Here is a 23,003-nt window from a genome sequence, read left to right as displayed (position 1 = left end):
CTTCCGGAACCAGATATGTGGAGGAAATGTATTATTATATGTATGGATGACCACGTACTACTAGACCATGGGTATTTCTTGCTGTATTTTTTCACTCTGTTTAACTTGGGACTGGTACTTTGACCCTAAGTTCTCTACGCAATCTCAACGCAGTCGACTGACTTAATCGGAGGGAAATACAAATGTACGAACCAAAACCAGTGCTACATTAGTACCATTTTTCCGGTCGATATTTTATTCCGCAATTGAAATAAATCCATACCAACCCATAAGGTTTCATTATAGACCGACTTCACTGTAAAGAAGGATGGAAATTGAAGATTTAACTACTTCACAGCCTATCCTGCTACTTACTTTGACTTTATGTGGTTGGTAATCTTTCCACAAATCAATGGCCGTTTTATGCAGAAAGGCTTGTAGGGGAATCTGTTGAAGCGAAATTGGAATTTTTCGTGTACTTTGAAAATGAATCTTCCTGCAACAAAAATTTTGCCTCTTCAGTGAACTAGAGTCAAAATCACCAAGCTTGTGCCATGTTTGTCTGAAGAGGATAGACTGTGAGATTAGTGGTCCTGACACCGATATCCTCCGATTCGCGGAATGCTACTCCAGTTAGAGTTAACTGTGTCCTCCGGTAGTCGGAGTATCCGACTGTGGAGCATTATTCATGTAATTTGACACGGTCATACGATGACCGGGCGTTAGTATTTCTATCGGTGATCATACCAATGAATCCCTCAAAACTGCAACCCCCTACGCACAGGTGCGTTTTATTCCAAGCCTAAGTGTACTGATACATACCTATAACCCATTCCTCTTTATCGGACCGCCAGTCGACTGTGAACCTTCTCCTCCAGCATTAAAGTCGTGACGACAAATAAACCAAAGTGCAGGGATTACCGGTACACCATGACAACGCATCCGACAGAGTGTCATTTTCGCGGCCTGCTCCATCCCGCTCTATGCACGCAAGCTAGTGCGCAAAATGCCTTCACTTGTTCAGGATCTGTTCATTTTGTACGAGCATTTGTCTGGCCCGGCTGGGAGCACGTGTCAGGTTCCAGTGATGACAGACTCATCTCACTGAACACTGGTTTCATTTGCAGAGGCGAAACGCTGAAGCTTAAAGAAGAATGAGAATACGTGAAACATCGAACAGAGTGTGGATTTTTGTCCCGATACACTGCACAGCAGTAACTCTTACAGGGGCGGAGGCTTATTTCCCGCTTAGGTAGCACTGAGATACGCTAAAAGGTCTCTGAAATGGGGCTGGTGCAATCGCAGCCGTTGTACATCAATGCTGAGGTGCGTCATATGCTGGGTGTCTCACGTGCAAGACAGGGCAGCTTGAACCAGTCTCACCAGTCTTAGGAAGCTCTCGACGAGATGTGAACAATTTCTGAATAATTGTAACCGGCTCAAATGGCGACGGTTTCGAAACCTGACAAAAAGCAATGGTTATGTGTGTCCATCATCTCATCTTCGTACCAGTTAAATCTAGCTTGACGGTGCCTTGTTACGAAACACGGAGTAATTTGGTACGACTTATTTTAAGGTGTCTACCAAAACTGATTAAACTAAAGACAGTGAACAAGGTAACTTCTCACTAGGTGATACATCATGCATGGGTCATGACCACCTGTCTGTGGAGGGTTAGTGGGTGATATAGGTGAATTCTGCGAACTTCATTATGAGATATTTATCTGGTGCATACATCGTGATCAGTCAGCCAATAGCTTCCACAAGAACCCTTATCGTCACCGTCAAATTCGTTTTGCAGCATTTATCCAATCAAAAGCAGCTTTGTGCCCATAGTGTTTAGATTCCCACAACACTACGTGTTAAAGGGCAGTGACCAACTATATAATGCTTCACAAGCAAGACTAGAATACTGTCTACTCGCCGCAAAGGCCTGGCCCCCAAAGCAGACATAAATGATAGTGAGCGGGTGTGTAATATACAAGGTTCAGGTACCTGCTTGGGTGCGCAAACAAAGGTTTGAAATCAAGATGCATATATAAATTGTCATCTACGGATAACTAAGTTTCTCTAGGCAAGAGCTCTAGGAGTCGAATATGATCAAACCAAATTGCGAAGATATGGCTTTATTCTGGTGAGTAACCACTCGATTTTACAAGACTATAAGGAAGCAAGTGACAAGCTTGGGCGAGCTCAAACCAAAGGTTATCATCCGGCTTCCTATCAATCTTGACACAGCTATAACACCTGATGCTGTAAAAATGAAGGAGGATAGTGGTTCACAAAAAGTGTATTAGAACTGTGGTGCTTAAATACAGTACACTCAGTTTAAACCTAAAAAAGCGAACCACCATGAACCGCAAACTCTGACAGATTATCATAAGATGTTTGAGTGTTCCGTCGCCGTTTCGGGGCTCATCACTCTGAAGTGATCTCCATTTTCACCAATATTTATCCGTAGGTACACATCGGATTAGACGTAAGTGAAGAAACACATTTCGCCATTTCTACTATCGTCCCAACGTTCGATTGCAACCGTATAGTGTTGAAAGGATGTCGCCTTAAACGTCTCATAGTTCACTTTCATAAGACACAAAGTCCTCGTCCACTCAGTCTATCGTGCAGCGGTTTTTTATGTTAAAGTGTTTCAGTTAGCATTGTGAGGCATGTGAAACTCGACATCGTTTACAGATATTTGGATGGCTGACAATCTAAAAGTACATGCATAGCGAAACATCTATATCGGTTGGAAATCCACTTGACCTCAAAGATAAGGCACTGACTCGGTTCGGCTTGAACACATATAAAAAGCCGTTTATGGTGCACTCCAAAAGTGACTGAAGCACCACCGTGGCCTATGTGTTAGGTTAGGCTTCGATACCGACAATCTTGCCAGCCGCCACATTAAACCATTTCGTTTGTCATTATGCACATTTCACCCATAGCAAATCAAACTCCATGTTACCGTCATGACAGATTTATATGATGCTACTCAGAAATCACGGGTAAAGAGTTCATGGGCACCCATTCCAAAAAGTGAGGAAAGGTACACAGATTAATGGGTCGCGGAACCAAATGAGTAAGTAACGTAACAAGCTTGTGGAACGAAATTGTTAGTAGACCGACAGAAGACAGTGGAGACTCCCTTTTCCACAGAATTTTAGACAGGCAATCGGGCTACATTCGTGTCAGTCGCGATAGTTTCAGATATCTGAATGTGAAGATCGCCGTTCACAATATCAACTAAACGCATGAACAGTTGCATTTCAGTCCACACTGATGCATGGCTTACTCGTAAAACTGAGCACGACGGAGAACTAAATTTTTCGTGGGATGATGTAGCCATACGGGTCCAATTTCACTGAAAAAGAGCACGCTTTCAAGGCGGTGTGTCAGGTACTTCTGTGTAACTTTTGAATGACATCTTTTAAGTCTGTGATATAGTAGCCAACATAATCAATCACATGAAAAAGCTTTCTCCCACCTTCGTTATTCTCATGGTTTTCACGGGTACCTCTAGTCCCTTCAAACGTTTGTTTACCTAGTTGTCATGACAACTCGGATGTAGTAGTTTAATCCGCTCACCATGTCCCGGAAACATATTGGCACGTCACTTAGTGTATTTTTCGCTACTCCCACCAGCACAACTTTTCTGCGGAAAGTTTACTCAGTGGATGGTCCCAGGACAAAGACGAGTTCCGAAAATTCCTTCTGTCTGCCTACGTATGCACTGCCTGTCAGGTTTCAGATTCTCTTTTACAGTAATATCCTTGCCACATAAATACTGCACCAAGGTCTGGTTGACTGTACGGCAAGCAGTAGTTGTGGATCGTAGTATGCCAGCACTGACCACACGTTTACTGTTTTTTCTTCAAGTCCAGATATTATTCAGTTTTCGGAGCCTCCCAGCACAGAGATACTTTTTCATGTTAATTCCTTAATCGGCTCCGTCGTTGTATTTTCACTCATTTCTTCAACTATTGGTTTATTTGCACTATACAGTGTAGTAGTTATTTAGCTGTGTAAACACACATGCATGGATTTTTACATACACATCCTGTTTTGTCAGTTCACTCAGTTCGATTATCACTCTTTTCTTATCGGATGGCTGACGCAGTGGGAATCTCCAGGTATTCCAGCCTAATTTGAATTTGTAGGAGTGTGGATAGTCGTTTTAGAGCAGCCGAGCTGACGCATGACGGAGTGCGGTTACCACGGATGTGGTCTGGGTCCAAATTACGAAAGCCAAGCAGAGTAAAATCCACGTAAACTCCCCAACCGCAATCCTAGCACCCTATAACACACACAGATGATAAAGGATTTGAACGACACCCAAGGATAACAGTCCATTAAAGTGCCCTAAGACGGAAGAGAAAGGCCCCAAAATTCTGGTTCAACTTGGTCGTAATTCCCTTCCAATCGATCTGCCGTAATGGCTAGTCATTCACACCAACCAGCAAACAAGAACTTCTAACTACCATCTTGCACGGATTAGGTAGACCAGTTGTAATAAACCTTACTAATTGGTTCTCCGCTGCCTTACAGTCAGATCAACCTTACCAACATTTCCCAGCAGTAAATCCACGGATCGCTTGCTTCCAAACGCCTTCCACTGTATGCTACTCCATATCTAGGGCACATGCAATTACAACGTTTGGAATACACTACTCGGTGTTATTCAGTAGTACATAATAAGCCCGCAATTTAATACTTTAAGCGGCCCTAACCGCTTGGCTTTGATCTTTGGTGGTCATAACAAAAATATGGGCTTCTACAAAATTAAAGAACATAGCTCCTGATACATTTCAGAAGTTCGGAAGTGGCCTCTCAATACTGAAACCGGACAACAGAATATTCATGACACCGAGGTATAGGACTCTGATGAGTGGACCTTGAAGAACCCCGGTCTAACAAGTAGATCTCTCAGGAACAGTGATGTGCAAACCGACTCTTTTCCTTTTATTTCTAACAAAAAGCGTGACAAGCGGGCATATTTCCTCCAAAAAAGGTTGCCTCGGTCTGTTCTTGGCTTCTATGTCACTAGACACTGAATGGAGCTTTCTGCAGCTGCCCTACTGCGAGACATTTTGATACGTTGTGAACGGCTCAGCTACTAGCACGTTCTTACGCGGTAATTTTGACACCGGGGGAAAGCAAAACGTGATGTCAACTGAAAATGCTCCTTATGCAGCTGTAACTTTACAGGACTATGCCTATTCCCGAAATATGTCCCGTAGTGTTTCATGGACTGAACTACCTCGTTTTAAAAACTGAAACTTTGTGAACGTTGTTAAACATCATTTAAAGACAGTCACTGCCGTGATAGGAGGAGTGTGCGCCCCTGTTCAGAATATTTACTGTTTCGTCCCTGTATTCTGTCATGGTTTTCCGCTTCCATACTGAAGCTTCCATACTGATCGACACTTGTTTTTTGTCCGCGATACTTTAAAGTGCGTTCCGGTTAAAGAGTAACGGAAATTTATTGGTTTTGTATTCCGGAAATTTTCTAAAGATGCACTTATCTGTGTAGAATGGTGTCATTTTTACTAAATGTAAGAAGCTTAGGTGAAAATAACATTCGCCCCGTAGCACCAACCCTATGAATTTTCAAAGACCAGAATCTTAAATCATCCCTGATTCGCCCACAGCTTAAACTTTTCATTTTTAATCCGTTGTATCGTGGGTAGCCGTCTATTGGTTACGCCTGTACTGAGCCTGCCAGACTACGCGATAAGGCAAAGAAGAGGAACTCGGGACTCGGCTGTATTGTCAGGACAAAACATACAGAGCTTCTGCGTAAGTATATAAGATGACTAAATGGTCAAATATGGCCGTTCACTTGTTCGTTCTGTACAGCCAATGTCGGTGTTCCGGTCGTGAACAATTTCAGCCCCATTCCACTGGTCTCATGTTGCTAAGCCGTGTTTGGTGAGCTCCGCCAACGCACCTGCTTTCTGGACGTGTCCTGCCGATGGTGACCTTGGGAATGCCTCACTCTCTGCATATGTACTTTTCCATGTCTGGGCCCGTCCTGACATAATCATACAAGCTGGACAACAAAAGAAAATCGCTATTTCCAACCAAATGGAACACATTCGGTGCTCTCAGACCTTGAGATTAGTTTCGCAAATGAAAGTGTTTGTTTGTGACTAATATTGCCGATATTCAGTCCTTGAGCCATCAGTTGCAAGCTAAATCGCGCAATCCTTGACCCACATTCGTCTACGAATAAAATTATTAGTGTTTTAACTTGCTGAGTGACATTATAACTCAGAGTTGGGACAAAGGATCTGAGACTGTCTTTCCTCATGGATCATAGGGTAATCAGAGACGTGTTGATTTACATGCCATTGCGTAGGCATATACGAAAAACCTTTCAGTGCCCTGTTATTATTTCGATTTCTAAGCCTTCTTGAGAAAATACTTGTATCTCTCTTTTCCTCTGCTATAATACAGGATGTGTTCCTCAGAGTAAGTGTATCATCGAGCCGCTATTGCTGTTGCGAAGAAAGACCCCAACTCCAGGGTTAAGTGGTTCACGTTCACCGCATCCCACTGGTCGTCGCCATTCGCGAGGTTATCCACAACTTGTTTGCCAATATCAGTCCAGAGCGAAAAATGCCTAATAACGGATGTATCCCGTTGGATTCCATTTGAAGAAGTGGCTGCCCATGTAATCATATCACTGTCAGTTTCAATAAACTAAGCGTTTGACAGCAACCTTATGAGTAGTACATTACAAAGATGTATATGTATTGCGATACTTCAAATATCGTAGCGACTGAAACATGAGGCGGCCTGGTGCAGCACATTCAGTTGCCTGAGAACATCATAAACGAGAGATTCAGCTGGGTTCCATGTGAGTCTCTCGAAAGAACCAAATTAGTTTACAAATGAGTGTATATTCTCTAAGCGTTTGACACTTTTGTATGGTTTGAAATTTTCCATCAGGATGTTATCTCCTTTTAACTCGGGAACAGTAAATCGGTATGATAGCAGTTCATACCGAACTCTACGCAGATATTATGTGACAATCGAAGTTGGAAAAATAATGCAATTGCATCCGTGTTGTCACATCCTGATGTTACAGTAATCTGGTTCGTTTCCCGAAACCTCAGAGGCGCCAAGAAAGCACATTCACAGTTCAATCTTTTCATACTCAGGGTGATTCCAGTCAGAATCCATAAGGTGATATTGCATCCGAATAGTCAAGTCTTCTCACCCTTTTTTAATTCAGCTTGATCAGTCTAATTTAGCCCATTCACAACACTACAATGGCCAAGGTATTAACTCATTGGAAGCGATTCGCACAATATGACTTCCTCTGTTTGTTGTCTGTCAAAGTGGAAATGTTGCACACAATGGAGTTATGGGTTCCGTGAGTTCAGTGCACAAAGTTAGTCCAGCGTGTGCTTTTCAAAAAAGTCAATAAATCCAATGGATAGAGGGCTTTCAATTACTTGTGCGATGGCCAAAATTGATGTTTTGTCCGACAGTAAAGTGGGCTGAATTCACCGAACGAATGTGGATGGACAGTGCTGCATATGAGCGGAGGTGTCTGTTGGTGTGCTATCCGAGCCACCTTTCGGTCATTCACATGTTTATATAAACCCTGATGTAGGTGAAGGAGGGAATACAGTTTGATGTGAACAGGCAGCACTTCTGGGGATGTTTTGTCTGATAGTAAGGCAACTTTTCTAGTTTTGCTTATTACTGGTAGTTTCTTTGTGATGTAGACTCTTTTTATCTGAGTCAATGCTTGTTTCGAAACAGCTTGCAGAAGTGTTACAAATGGAAATACATGCCCTTTTTTCTGTACTTGGTCACAATTCAGTTTCGAGCAATATTTTCGTGTGAAATAAGTCTTCCTTCATTGAAGTTTATATCCAGTAAACGATATGTAAGCGGTTCTATTATCCGAATGGAAAGGACGATTTTTTCTGCAGGGCAAAAAAATTCCAGACTGTAACTGAATGGGTGTGGCTAGGAAATACAAGAACACTGACTGGCAGCATCAGCGAAGTGGACGGAGTCTGCGGGGTGGTTGACTTCGCTGACTAACTTGTAGACTTATCCTAATCAATCTTTCAAGGAACAAAGCAGAAGTACATACTCATTCCCCTTTCAATCACTATAACGTCGCTCTTGCTTTCTGATACCCAGGGGCTTCCACGGAAATTTTAACCCTTATCTTAGCAAAGTGACACGCTTTTAATGTGCGTTGTCGTTCAGGTAAAGCACCATCGTTATACCACATACGACTGTACGCTTTATTGTGACGTTAAATAGATCGTGACATCAAAAAGTTCTTGGCTCGTTGTTTTCTTGTATCTCATCGGTTTCAACTCGGTAGTCTTTTTATCATACGAACAAAAACTTTCAGCTGGCTAATAACTACCATCTCCTGATATGGGAACTGAAAAAGGTAGCGGGAGCCGTCACTAGAAATGGCTTCAGACCAGTTGTGACAGGGAAAAGTAAAATAATACTGACTCTGTGAATGAGCGTGTAGTTACAAAGCTCGTTTGAGCGGCAATACAACTTGCATGGGATGAATCAGAACACAGGTTTTTTGGTTTCGTGGTGAGTGAAGAGAAACCCAACTAGTCTGCACCACCACTACTTGCTTAACTGAGCAAGTGGATGTATCTTCAGTATTTGGAAGGAAGAGGCAATCATAAACTGCTGACATGACGTGGTTTGCCCCGCAAGTAAGGTAAAGGCAAACGCTGCCAACGGAGATTCATGCAAAGTTAATATCTGCCGAATAGGTCCCTATCCACCTCACAAGGCTGCTGAAAACTCTTCGACATCCCACGACCGGTTTCGCCCTACTTGGGGCTCATCAGGTAGGCGCAACCCTCGAGTCTCCGTAAAACTTATGTTCTACTTGAACCCAAATTAGACTGACTGTGACAAGTACAATCATTTGCAAATCAATTTGGTTTTCACGGGAGACTCGAGTGAATCTCTTGTTTATGGTAGGCGCAGTTCAGGTAGGCGCAGTCCNGACTCGGCTGTATTGTCAGGACAAAACATACAGAGCTTCTGCGTAAGTATATAAGATGACTAAATGGTCAAATATGGCCGTTCACTTGTTCGTTCTGTACAGCCAATGTCGGTGTTCCGGTCGTGAACAATTTCAGCCCCATTCCACTGGTCTCATGTTGCTAAGCCGTGTTTGGTGAGCTCCGCCAACGCACCTGCTTTCTGGACGTGTCCTGCCGATGGTGACCTTGGGAATGCCTCACTCTCTGCATATGTACTTTTCCATGTCTGGGCCCGTCCTGACATAATCATACAAGCTGGACAACAAAAGAAAATCGCTATTTCCAACCAAATGGAACACATTCGGTGCTCTCAGACCTTGAGATTAGTTTCGCAAATGAAAGTGTTTGTTTGTGACTAATATTGCCGATATTCAGTCCTTGAGCCATCAGTTGCAAGCTAAATCGCGCAATCCTTGACCCACATTCGTCTACGAATAAAATTATTAGTGTTTTAACTTGCTGAGTGACATTATAACTCAGAGTTGGGACAAAGGATCTGAGACTGTCTTTCCTCATGGATCATAGGGTAATCAGAGACGTGTTGATTTACATGCCATTGCGTAGGCATATACGAAAAACCTTTCAGTGCCCTGTTATTATTTCGATTTCTAAGCCTTCTTGAGAAAATACTTGTATCTCTCTTTTCCTCTGCTATATTACAGGATGTGTTCCTCAGAGTAAGTGTATCATCGAGCCGCTATTGCTGTTGCGAAGAAAGACCCCAACTCCAGGGTTAAGTGGTTCACGTTCACCGCATCCCACTGGTCGTCGCCATTCGCGAGGTTATCCACAACTTGTTTGCCAATATCAGTCCAGAGCGAAAAATGCCTAATAACGGATGTATCCCGTTGGATTCCATTTGAAGAAGTGGCTGCCCATGTAATCATATCACTGTCAGTTTCAATAAACTAAGCGTTTGACAGCAACCTTATGAGTAGTACATTACAAAGATGTATATGTATTGCGATACTTCAAATATCGTAGCGACTGAAACATGAGGCGGCCTGGTGCAGCACATTCAGTTGCCTGAGAACATCATAAACGAGAGATTCAGCTGGGTTCCATGTGAGTCTCTCGAAAGAACCAAATTAGTTTACAAATGAGTGTATATTCTCTAAGCGTTTGACACTTTTGTATGGTTTGAAATTTTCCATCAGGATGTTATCTCCTTTTAACTCGGGAACAGTAAATCGGTATGATAGCAGTTCATACCGAACTCTACGCAGATATTATGTGACAATCGAAGTTGGAAAAATAATGCAATTGCATCCGTGTTGTCACATCCTGATGTTACAGTAATCTGGTTCGTTTCCCGAAACCTCAGAGGCGCCAAGAAAGCACATTCACAGTTCAATCTTTTCATACTCAGGGTGATTCCAGTCAGAATCCATAAGGTGATATTGCATCCGAATAGTCAAGTCTTCTCACCCTTTTTTAATTCAGCTTGATCAGTCTAATTTAGCCCATTCACAACACTACAATGGCCAAGGTATTAACTCATTGGAAGCGATTCGCACAATATGACTTCCTCTGTTTGTTGTCTGTCAAAGTGGAAATGTTGCACACAATGGAGTTATGGGTTCCGTGAGTTCAGTGCACAAAGTTAGTCCAGCGTGTGCTTTTCAAAAAAGTCAATAAATCCAATGGATAGAGGGCTTTCAATTACTTGTGCGATGGCCAAAATTGATGTTTTGTCCGACAGTAAAGTGGGCTGAATTCACCGAACGAATGTGGATGGACAGTGCTGCATATGAGCGGAGGTGTCTGTTGGTGTGCTATCCGAGCCTTCGGTCGGTCATTCACATGTTTATATAAACCCTGATGTAGGTGAAGGAGGGAATACAGTTTGATGTGAACAGGCAGCACTTCTGGGTTTTGTCTGACGAATACAGTTTGATGTGAACAGGCAGCACTTCTGGGGATGTTTTGTCTGATAGTAAGGCAACTTTTCTAGTTTTGCTTATTACTGGTAGTTTCTTTGTGATGTAGACTCTTTTTATCTGAGTCAATGCTTGTTTCGAAACAGCTTGCAGAAGTGTTACAAATGGAAATACATGCCCTTTTTTCTGTACTTGGTCACAATTCAGTTTCGAGCAATATTTTCGTGTGAAATAAGTCTTCCTTCATTGAAGTTTATATCCAGTAAACGATATGTAAGCGGTTCTATTATCCGAATGGAAAGGACGATTTTTTCTGCAGGGCAAAAAAATTCCAGACTGTAACTGAATGGGTGTGGCTAGGAAATACAAGAACACTGACTGGCACCATCAGCGAAGTGGACGGAGTCTGCGGGGTGGTTGACTTCGCTGACTAACTTGTAGACTTATCCTAATCAATCTTTCAAGGAACAAAGCAGAAGTACATACTCATTCCCCTTTCAATCACTATAACGTCGCTCTTGCTTTCTGATACCCAGGGGCTTCCACGGAAATTTTAACCCTTATCTTAGCAAAGTGACACGCTTTTAATGTGCGTTGTCGTTCAGGTAAAGCACCATCGTTATACCACATACGACTGTACGCTTTATTGTGACGTTAAATAGATCGTGACATCAAAAAGTTCTTGGCTCGTTGTTTTCTTGTATCTCATCGGTTTCAACTCGGTAGTCTTTTTATCATACGAACAAAAACTTTCAGCTGGCTAATAACTACCATCTCCTGATATGGGAACTGAAAAAGGTAGCGGGAGCCGTCACTAGAAATGGCTTCAGACCAGTTGTGACAGGGAAAAGTAAAATAATACTGACTCTGTGAATGAGCGTGTAGTTACAAAGCTCGTTTGAGCGGCAATACAACTTGCATGGGATGAATCAGAACACAGGTTTTTTGGTTTCGTGGTGAGTGAAGAGAAACCCAACTAGTCTGCACCACCACTACTTGCTTAACTGAGCAAGTGGATGTATCTTCAGTATTTGGAAGGAAGAGGCAATCATAAACTGCTGACATGACGTGGTTTGCCCCGCAAGTAAGGTAAAGGCAAACGCTGCCAACGGAGATTCATGCAAAGTTAATATCTGCCGAATAGGTCCCTATCCACCTCACAAGGCTGCTGAAAACTCTTCGACATCCCACGACCGGTTTCGCCCTACTTGGGGCTCATCAGGTAGGCGCAACCCTCGAGTCTCCGTAAAACTTATGTTCTACTTGAACCCAAATTAGACTGGCTGTGACAAGTACAATCATTTGCAAATCAATTTGGTTTTCACGGGAGACTGGAGTGAATCTCTTGTTTATGGTAGGCGCAGTTCAGGTAGGCGCAGTCCTCGAGTCTCCGTCAACCTCATGTTCTACCTGGGCTGTCGAAGGGTTTTTCAGAAACCTTGTGAGTAGTTTCCTTTATGAAAATGTACTGCGAAACATAAGGTGGCCTGTGTGCAGTGTAGCGACCCAGTCACCCACATACTTGACTGTTCAACTCACAGTCGCTCACTGGATCGCGAGGCTTGTCTTTTTCTCACACTCACAAACACGTCGCATTAAGCTGGCCCATCGGACATCGATTGTCTGCACCGCCTAGTCAGCGCAGCAACCACTCATGTGCCGACGCGCCCACATACACGCACTGGGACCTACATAAAGGCAAACCGAACCCAGTCAAGACACACAGACTCGCGCGCGCGCAGGGAGCAGGACGTCAACCTCTCCACAAGTCCACGGACAACCATGGAGTACGTGTAGCAGTCTAACTGCGGAGAAAAACACGTTCCCGCCGTCCGGACTTCCACCAAGGGACTCTCGCATCCGATAAGTTCCCTTTTTGACTTGCTCCCATTTCACATTGTATTTATTTTTATACATGTCGCAACCATACAAAAACTTCTATTAGTGCACATTCACCTTCTGATTTGTACTATGACTATCGTCACCTGTGCACTAATATGCAGCACATTCAGTTAAAGAACATCATAAACGAGAGATTCACTTGAGTCTCTCGTGGAAACCAATTGTTATGTCTAACTGGTGTCCCCATTCCAGTGCCTTTGTGTCGGGAAAAAACTCACCAACAAAGAACACAACAGGTTTATTGCGAACAAATGAGTGCAGAAGTTACAACGGTCTCCCGCTATTTAAAAAGCACCTTTTGCCATTGATTCACGCTGCCTGGTCCCGTGTACTGAATACCGATCAACATCGGCCGTGCTTCTATGGCGTGCCTGAACACTCATGGGCTTTTGCTGAATTGACTAAATGACTGACTGGTCTGGATGCTTGCCGGCTTACCTTGTGAGATTTTGGTGGGGCTTTAGGGTCTCAGTAGGTATTGGGCATCCTCGAGTCATTTTCAGGAATCTGACCTTTGTGAAACCACCATAACTGCTCCCCGCTATGAAGGCGTATAGTAAAAGTAATGTTTGATTTTGGCGAGATCAGTGATCAAACCGGCCAAAAATCTTCAGCTAAACCTTTATTAACTTAATCGTCTTTGTAGAGCCAAGCATGCCAATAGAATGCTGAACTGAGGCACCGTGTGATAAATAGGTTTGAGCTACGTCAGCAGCCTTACGGCTTTAACTGAGCAGAAAGTTCATAAAAAATCGAAAGGTCAAACTGACCAACGCTTATGACCTAGATATGATTAATGGAAGTTATGGTGCTGTGGGGGGAGGGGGGTAAAAGTGCAATGGAAAGCGGACTTTCCGTGTCGACTTTTGTTGACTGGCCTGTACTTCTAAGAATGTTTGATTGTTAGCTGTCCTCGAACTTTGGTAAAATGGCGATCGATGGCATCAGTATCAAAGCGTCCAAAGGTGCACTTAGAGATTTGATGAAGCTATCAGTTAAGTTCTTAAGGTTAAACTTCGCGTCACCCAATCCATGCAACTTGTGTGAGTAACCCGATGACAATCCGATAGCTTTTGTGCTGGGTTTTGGTATATTGGCGCAGAGAGCTGATGTTTCAATGCATACATAAATAACCTTTAAAGGGAAATTCGCTAGAGAGAACTAACCTAACAATAAAACAATCGGATCCACTATTCTACCGCCACTCTCAGGCCTTTTGTGCGAAACTTTTCTGTCAGTTCTGGTTGATCAGACCGAACTAAGGAAATGCTTGTAGCTTCCGGTGTAAATTTCGGAGTACAACTCCGGACAGTGTTCTGGGACCATCAGTGGCTTGGATATGTCTTCAGGTTAATAAGGCGGGCTTTCGAGCTTACGCTTGCCTTACTTCGATCAACTGACAGGCCAGGTGCTCCAAGTAGAAAGGCGCATGTTCCTGGGCAAGTCCGGGTAAGCTCCGGTCTGTTCTAGTTTAGGCCGAAAGTTAACTGTTACGCAACACGCGAAGCAAAGAATTGCGATTCATTAAATTTTGGTTTGCTTCCCTGATGATAGTATTATCTGCCATACGTCTGTGTGAGTATGGTCAAAACAATACATCCTATATTTTGCATTCTCCCTTCTCAGGAGTTCCATAATGTCTGACACGCAAGAATGAAGAGAACACTCGATCTCTCTCGTAAACCGGTGCGATAAAATATGAAAACTCGAGGAACTGAAGCTGTACATAATACGTTGGAGATCCCAAAGTCGCGTCCTATAGCATTAAACCATGGAATGGTAGAAGGCAGTTATTATAAGCCGTATTCAGTGGCATGAGAAGAAGCAATCCGGAAGCAATAGACAAAGCTGACCACCGGTAGCGTCATCGTTTTCGGGAAAAGGGAAACAATGGTGTGTTGCATGAAGTAGTGACTGTAGAATGTCAATGAAAGTGTCAAATAAGTGTCACACACATGGGTTAGAAATACAACCACCAGATTTCGACTGAAAAATTCGTGGTGGTGATTCTAGTTGACGAGTTTCTTCACTGAGCACCGACGGATTGTCTGGAAACCAAAAAAACAGAGGTAGCAACTGTCACAGGCAATTCATTGCATTATCTCAAGATGATGAATTGGACTGTCGACAAAGCACACAGACCACTAATTTAGTCACATACAACCAGGGTCGACAGACTAGCATCAATGATCAGCACAAAAAATGAATGAATCTTGATTCTGGATTGCTGCTAATGCTTTCTGACAGAACACGTACTACCTGACTAACGTTGACATTTGACGAGAATGTGGGACAACAAATTTACGAACTAACAGATGACCGGAGAAGAAAATTGCCGACACGAAAATAGGGGAAAAACACTCCTACTTCAAGTTCAGTGGCTGTCAAAGAGTTGAAAAATGGAACGAATTGGGTAGTTCTACTTAGTTTCTACATATACCCATTATCCAACAATTACGGGGAAGGCTACCTGAAGTGCTAAGACAGAGAGACAAGAACCCATGGGCCCACGTTACAGGCGTAGCACATCCGACGTCAACCGAAAGATAATTCGGGATTAAAATACCCTTCTAAGTATCATTCAGTGACACCTTGTAACTGTCTGAGGACCCTATCAAAGAGAAACACAGTACCAACTGTGTCTACTAAATTCCCTGTACAAATGTCCGACCAAATACATAGGCCAGACACCTGAACATCTCATGTGCGCGCTTCCGTCCACAAAATCCAATTGAGTTTAATAACTTGAATGCGACTCAGCCACTGCAGCCCACACACTTGAGTTGAACCATCAAATCAACTTCGATGGGACACGAATGCTCCGGTCAGGATTCAAGACACAATTGGAATGGAAGTGCCCTGAAGCACTAGAGCTGAACACACGAGCCGACCGCGTCACACCGTTTGCAACTTCAAAATCTGGGGACATCAGCTATCAGAATGCGTCTCAAGATGCTGACACATACAAATATGTGTTGGGCTTGATAAAATTGGATTCGCGTTATTGATGAGCGGACTTAACTTAATCGCGAGACCATATTTGGTTGACTCAACAACGCCATCAAACAAAACTCTACTGGAACTAGACTGAGGTCATAAGGGGTTCAATGGTTGTCTGTCAAGTCGTTCATCAACGCGAATAAATGCACCCTTCATCACGCTTTCGAAGGTGACCGAGTGATTTCCATCCACAAACGAGAATAAGTGTGTTTCTTCCTTACATCAGGGGAAAAGTGCGAGAGAGTAAGAATATAGACCCCCTGACTGTCTTTGCAGGAGTAAAACTCGGGCGCGTGATAAGGTGATGGAATTTCGGATCATCAGACTTATGAAGGAATGATGGTTCAGTCTCTGACGAAAAGGGTGCCATGTATGAAAACACCGGAACGCATATCCAAAATGGACCGTTCGTCACTCAAAATTTCGATAAAACAGTGATAAACGTGCTCGTGGAATTCCGTGCACATAGAGGCTCCATGACACGAACACTTCTCAGGAGGTATACCAGAGTTTTGAGACAGTACAGTGTCTGTTCCACCGCCCAATATATCAGCCTTATAAACGTATTTCACGTCTACTAGTTATTCCGTGCTGAGCAGAAAATACCTAATCATCCGTGCATTTCGCCTAATGTACAAATTGTATTCCAAAGCTGTTCAGTTATACTCATTTGTTTAGATCCAGAATTACACTTCTGACTTGGCGAATTTGAAGAACTTCCACGGAACGTAATTCGTCCTTCCCGTTGCTCGTCACCTAGAAATTGGACCGTTTGTTTTAGAGGAAACCAACCATGTTTGGTGCAAACAGAGTATTCCAAGACATACAAATGGTACAGTTTGTCAACGCAGGCAAGTTCTTGTATGTGGTCCCATGAGACTTCAGTGGATAGAAATACTAACCAAATAGCAGATTTATGTGAATAATTCATTATGCCTTCCGAATTGGGCAAGATTGAACGTCAGCCTGTATCGAAACGGAGAGAATGATTTAGTCCGCCCTTAAGAAACCAACCTAGTTACAGGGGAATGTTCACGAACATCGGTCAAAGCTTCCATCTACTAGATATCTCAACAGACACCAATGAATGTAAGAATATAGACCCCCTGACTGTCTTTGCAGGAGTAAAACTCGGGCGCGTGATAAGGTGATGGAATTTCGGATCATCAGACTTATGAAGGAATGATGGTTCAGTCTCTGACGAAAAGGGTGCCATGTATGAAAACACCGGAACGCATATCCAAAATGGACCGTTCGTCACTCAAAATTTCGATAAAACAGTGATAAACGTGCTCGTGGAATTCCGTGCACATAGAGGCTCCATGACACGAACACTTCTCAGGAGGTATACCAGAGTTTTGAGACAGTACAGTGTCTGTTCCACCGCCCAATATATCAGCCTTATAAACGTATTTCACGTCTACTAGTTATTCCGTGCTGAGCAGAAAATACCTAATCATCCGTGCATTTCGCCTAATGTACAAATTGTATTCCAAAGCTGTTCAGTTATACTCATTTGTTTAGATCCAGAATTACACTTCTGACTTGGCGAATTTGAAGAACTTCCACGGAACGTAATTCGTCCTTCCCGTTGCTCGTCACCTAGAAATTGGACCGTTTGTTTTAGAGGAAACCAACCATGTTTGGTGCAAACAGAGTATTCCAAGACATACAAATGGTACAGTTTGTCAACGCAGGCAAGTTCTTGTATGTGGTCCCATGAGACTTCAGTGGATAGAAATACTAACCAAATAGCAGATTTATGTGAATAATTCATTATGCCTTCCGAATTGGGCAAGATTGAACGTCAGCCTGTATCGAAACGGAGAGAATGATTTAGTCCGCCCTTAAGAAACCAACCTAGTTACAGGGGAATGTTCACGAACATCGGTTAAAGCTTCCGTCTACTAGATATTTCAACAGACTACCAATGAATGGCCATAAATCATGTGTCCTGTTACCTACCGCAGACGTTCAGCTGTCGGCCAGCTCCATTTTATTCCGACCTGAGAAGCGAAATTTCATTTAGTAAGCTGAGTTTGTGTTTCGCTCTTACATACAGGTACTTTCGTAATACAGGGGATTGAATTAGGCCTAAAGACACAACACACCCACAAAGGTTGAGCTGATCAAAACTGGAACAATCTTGCCATTGATTAAGGTTCACATATTCGTCCCTAATGATTAAAGAAATCCCGGAAATAACACTTGGAAGTAACCTTTTAGCCTCACAAAATATGTGAAAATTCATGCCTTAGGAAAACTAAATTAGAAATATCCAAGGTAGCCGTTTTCATTGCTTCCACCTGCTATCTGCGACATAGTACAAGGGTAGCAATTACTTGCTTTGGCCACTTCACTAGTCACCCATATGTCAATGCCAGATCGGTTGCAACCAAAACTGGAGCTGAACAACTCAGTTGGAGTTGTGAGCGACAAATACGGTTTATACTACACAAATGCACGTCTTTGAATGTGAAACATATTGTTCCTTCTTGTCTAGTTTCATTGAAAACAGTTCTTCCGTTTTCTATGTTGTGCACCATATCCATAACCAGGATTCCCAAGGAAGACATTCTATCCTACAAGTTCTGTCACTCTATGCTCAAAAGCCGTTAACATTGTAGGAAATCATAAGCAATGCACATTCATGTCAATGCGTACGGCACAAGCGACATACGTCAAATGACTGAACTCTGTACCATTCGCCTACGAGCGGCTGATTGACAGTGATTAGCTCGCAGGTGCACACGCATGACCTCTCTCACGTCACACGGCTGGGAATTGTGTAGAACCTAGCTGATCACTTTGTTCGCCCACCATTTTTTTTACCTTGAATTCTACAGATCAGATGATGGATTAACATATTTTTGTGTTCAGTCATTGTATGGATTGTTTAGGGCCAAAACACCGACTGCCCGGTTGCTGTAGCCACCCTTTTTCAAGTATTTCTACGGTGAATTGAAGACGGTCCATGTGTTGCGTTATTTGGGTCCGTCATCGTGAATATTGATTTGTGCGCTTCTGATATCTGTTGGCAGTCGAAAAAAAACTAAAATGTGTGCTTGTGTGCGTGTGTATCCGATTATCTGTTTCGCTGGGACTCGCCCCCCCCCCCTCTGCTTTTGTGTTGGGTACAATGCGTCATTGCTGAGAATTGAGCTTGACATCTGACCAGTATCAACTGCCTTCAGTAGGGTCATCACTACGGTTGGCGCAGTTCGGATGTGTGCATAGATCCAGTGCTTCAGCGCTATTCCATTCGAATTGTGCCTTGACCGGAGCATTCGTGTCATATCGAAGTTGATTCGATGGTTCAACTCAAGTGTGTGGAGTGCAGTGGCTGAGTCGCATTCAAGCTATTAAACTCGATTGGATTTTGTGGACGAAAACGCACACATGGAGATGTTCAGGTGTCTGGCCTATGTATTTGGCCGGACATTTGTACAGGGAATTTAGTAGACACAGTTGGTACTGTGTTTCTCTTCAATAGGGTCCTTGACCCTACAAAGTGGCGTCGTATGGTGTTATCAACTTGGAAGGATGTTTTAATACCACATTTGTAATATGCACGGTTTAGAAGCACCAGGGGACAGTGATTCTGTGAAGGATGGAATGCGGATGGAAAACATAAAGAATGCCCATGAGCCGAGGGCTACTAAGCAAGGTTGTACATCACCAATACTTACATTTAAATCAATCAAACTGGCAGACACCGTATACTACATATTCGCGAATCATCTTTCTGTTGGTGTTGGAAGTGCTACGCCCATAACGTAGTCCCACGGTGACCATCGGGTTTGCGTCCCTCTGTCTCAGCACTTCAGGTAGCGTTCTCCGTAATTGTTGGGTAATGAGTACAGCTATAAAAATGCTCTATGACTGTTCAAAATTTCCTATAAATGTTCTATAAATTTGGTAATACGCGTGCATTTCCCTCCAAATATTACTGCTCTGTTGTCAGCCTGTTGAATCAAGGTCTTTGGTCGTTCTCGTGTCTAGGTTCGATGGACCTTCCAATATCCAGCCCACATAAAACCATGGCACTTACAACTGACAATGCTCTCATGCCGTATCCACTGACACGGTCGCCCTATTGCTTCATACATCAGGTCAGGTAAGTGTAAACATGCTACTGCTGACGCCTCCTTTCTTACGCTTTCAATATTCACTCTTCTACCCTACCCCACCACAATTTGAATGCTCTCTCCGCAGGTCCCAGCCCTAGGGCTGACTGCTTTGGTAGCCATACATCGCGATCAGCTGCAGGCTCTGTGTGTCCGACTTCAATAACATCCCTGAACAGTTTGAATTATGTTACCAATCCTGAAAGCCGGTCCACTTAGTCTCCGTTAATTTTCGCACACTGAAACAAGCAGGACAACAGGTGACTCTGGCTCTTACGGTGGATTCCCTCTGCACTGTTGTTTGGTGTTTGTCAGAAACATGGATACAGGACGCAAGTGCTACAAGTGAACCGAATGATCCATTGCTCTCTCCCTGCTTCTTGCTGCAAACGTCTGGTGACTCAGAGGCCATTTCAACTTTATATTTTGCGCAGCCGAGCGGAAACGTCTCTACTTGACTAGATACCTGTTTATAGTCGCTTCTGAGGATTCATTTGGCAATGTTTGTGGAAGAATCCCAAGAGGGTGAGCTCCATCGCAGTCTGTTCATTTTGTCTGCTTACACCACCGCGGACTGCGTCTCTGAATCTGTCAAAGAGTACTCTTTTACAGCAGGCTAAAAGCTCAAACACCGTTGTGGTTGGTGGCGACATGAGCGCCCAGGTCGGTAGACTAAGAGTGGCTGAGGCCCGATTGGGTGGTCGCCTTTGGTTGGACACAAAACACGCGGACAAGTGAAATTGTCCAATACATGTGTGAACCGACCACAGACTGTACCTTTGTAGTATCGATTTCATTAACAGCGGAAATCGCTTGACGAAGTGGTACCCACTAACGAGCCAGTCCCGAATCCATATAGACCACATTGCAATGAGTTAGCTGTGCTGACGGTCGATCAACGCCTGCCCGCCGCCCCTTCTGGACTCCGATCGTACACTTGTACACTGCTGCCTCCTATTGCACTTTTCAGATCCATGCAAAACGCGCACACCCCTCTTGGTCACTGAGAAGTTAGTTGGCCGAGAAATCAAACGAAACTTTCAGAGACGGCTCCTCGAACGCATGCCAAACCATCCTGTGTAGGATATTAGCGTTTACTGGAAACAGAATTCAACAGCGTTACTCAGAACAGGAACTTTCCTCTGCGTTACAACCCACCAACCCAACACTGGATCTCTAATAGGGGTGTAGCTTTGCTAAACATCCGGGGACAAAACCCTTCTGTTCGCAACCACAACTTAACCCGATGCATCATCTTAAGCCAGGTGAGGAGCTTGGTGAACCGTAGAAGTTGAAGAAATGGAAAATGCGAACAACGCTGGGAACTTCTGCAGGCTGTTCCGCTTGATTCGCTCGACTGGTACTCGGAAGCCTCTTGTCAGCGAATCTACGAGGCTTTCTGATACCCATCATAGGGGTTCGTCTGGACCCATGAGCACAATAATTCGAACAAAATTTCAGTTGGCCACCTGCTCTACTACTCTACTCTACTCCGGACTGTTGACCATCAACACTGTGAATATGGAGCCACCCTTAGCCTCTGAAGTTTCCAAGTGTACATCTCCACTCAAGCGCCATCGTGCTCCTTGCCTTGAAGGCCTTTCACCTACTGTGTTCAATGGTGGCGATGAAATCCTCAACAAGTGCCTGTTTAGCCCCTATTTGGGATGAAAAAAACCGTTTTAGATAAGTGAAGTGAGTCGATTACATTTCCAAAAAGCCTGCTTGCAGTGAATGCGGCAAAGCACAGAGGTTTTCCCTTGACTCCCGTTGCAACAAGGCTTCTGGAGTCACTCGTTCTTCGTCGTCTTACGGCACACGAATCCTTGGCCTGTGAGCATGATGCGGGATATCCACCGGGTAGAGGCCGCGTCGACCATATCTTCTCACTCCTTCGGGTTTTATGGCAACGTCATGTGTACAAATGACCTACAATCTTTACTTTCCTTGACTTCAAAGATGTGTTTGAATCTTTGGACTGGTCAGTGCTGTTAGCTACACTTGTTCAACAGAGTATACTTCAAACGTTTGTAAAAATGATCCGGTCCTATAATCCGGTCCCTATATTCACGTATTTCTGAAGGTGTGATCTGAGCCTTGTCGATCTGGAGCACGCATATGACATCGTCCTCATTTTTGAAAACGAAGGAACAGCACCATCATATCATCTTTTGTCATGCGTCTTGCTTCAAAACGTGACCTTTCTGAATACAACCCTTAACTGGAAGGTGTGAGGAATTTTACGTCCTTGGGTAGTCGCGTTAGCTCTGACGGAAGTGTGTCCGATTAAGTCAGTGCACGAATCCCAAAGGCCAGAATTATGTTTGCTAATTTGAGTCATTTGCAACGTCAAGAAGGCATATCACCGGGTCTTAAGGTTTGCGTCTACCTTGATGCGGTAAGGGTTGTATTGCTGTATGGGTGCGAAACCTGGCCTCTTCGAACAGATGATGTGAGGTGTCTCTAGGTTTTTTTACCACCGTTGCCTCAGGAGCGTAGCCAGTCTGGGATGGCTTCAACGAATCGGGAACGATGTGATTAGAAGGCAGCAGTTTGTTATGCAACAGGTACTTTAAACGCGAAAAAATTCCTCAGCCCCAGCTGCAGCTGCTTGACCGAAACACCGCCTCCCGAGACTAATGTTATTATCGGTGCCCCCCTCAAAATGCGCAAACCGCGTGGTGGGCAACGCTTGACTTGACAGTAGGGGTTCAGAGAGATTACGAAGAGTTTGGGTGTTTTTGGTGTTGCATGCCTTCCGGGATGGAGTTCTCGTGACCCCACACACACTTGGCAAGAAACACCGCAAGAAATGGCTGCTGACTGATACCAGTGACACTCGTACTGTCAGTTTCTTACCAGCTGAATGCGTGGAGGTGTAGACAACTCAGGATGCTTCCGACAGGACAGCACCAGGCCCTCTCCCTTACACGATCTTTTCCACCTATTCATTCCAAGGCTTAAAGTACAGTTAGGTAAGCTTTGTGCTTGTAAGCCATAAACCACCAGCGTTAACATTGCTGCTGCTATCTATGATGTGGTGTTGGTTGATAACATGATGATGA

At 43.8% G+C, this 23,003-nt stretch overlaps 2 protein-coding genes across 2 annotated transcripts in view; one reads left to right on the top strand and one right to left on the bottom strand.

The window, feature by feature from the left end:
* Positions 1-23,003, bottom strand: part of T265_11828 (hypothetical protein) — a gene marked incomplete at both ends in the record, with an annotated part of 39,049 nt that overhangs the window by 8,258 nt on the left and 7,788 nt on the right. The window contains 4 exons of the mRNA XM_009178608.1: positions 267-295; positions 5,927-6,028; positions 9,183-9,284; positions 14,767-14,859. Coding sequence (XP_009176872.1) covers positions 267-295; positions 5,927-6,028; positions 9,183-9,284; positions 14,767-14,859 — 326 coding nt within the window. The remainder of the gene's footprint in view (positions 1-266; positions 296-5,926; positions 6,029-9,182; positions 9,285-14,766; positions 14,860-23,003) is intronic.
* On the top strand, positions 5,872-12,922 carry T265_15561 (hypothetical protein; the record flags this gene model as incomplete). Its single annotated transcript, XM_009178609.1, is given in 10 exon segments — positions 5,872-6,114; positions 6,436-6,450; positions 8,751-8,828; positions 8,885-8,975; positions 9,126-9,370; positions 9,692-9,706; positions 12,054-12,131; positions 12,188-12,334; positions 12,451-12,696; positions 12,710-12,922. Coding segments are annotated over 10 exon segments (1,371 nt in total), but the record flags the coding sequence as incomplete, so codon positions are not given.

Source organism: Opisthorchis viverrini, assembly GCF_000715545.1.
Source record: "Opisthorchis viverrini unplaced genomic scaffold opera_v5_604, whole genome shotgun sequence".
Taxonomy (NCBI): Eukaryota; Metazoa; Platyhelminthes; class Trematoda; order Opisthorchiida; family Opisthorchiidae; genus Opisthorchis; species Opisthorchis viverrini.
The sequence above is the reverse complement of the archived record's forward strand: the minus strand, read 5'-3'. Positions and strand labels throughout refer to the sequence as shown.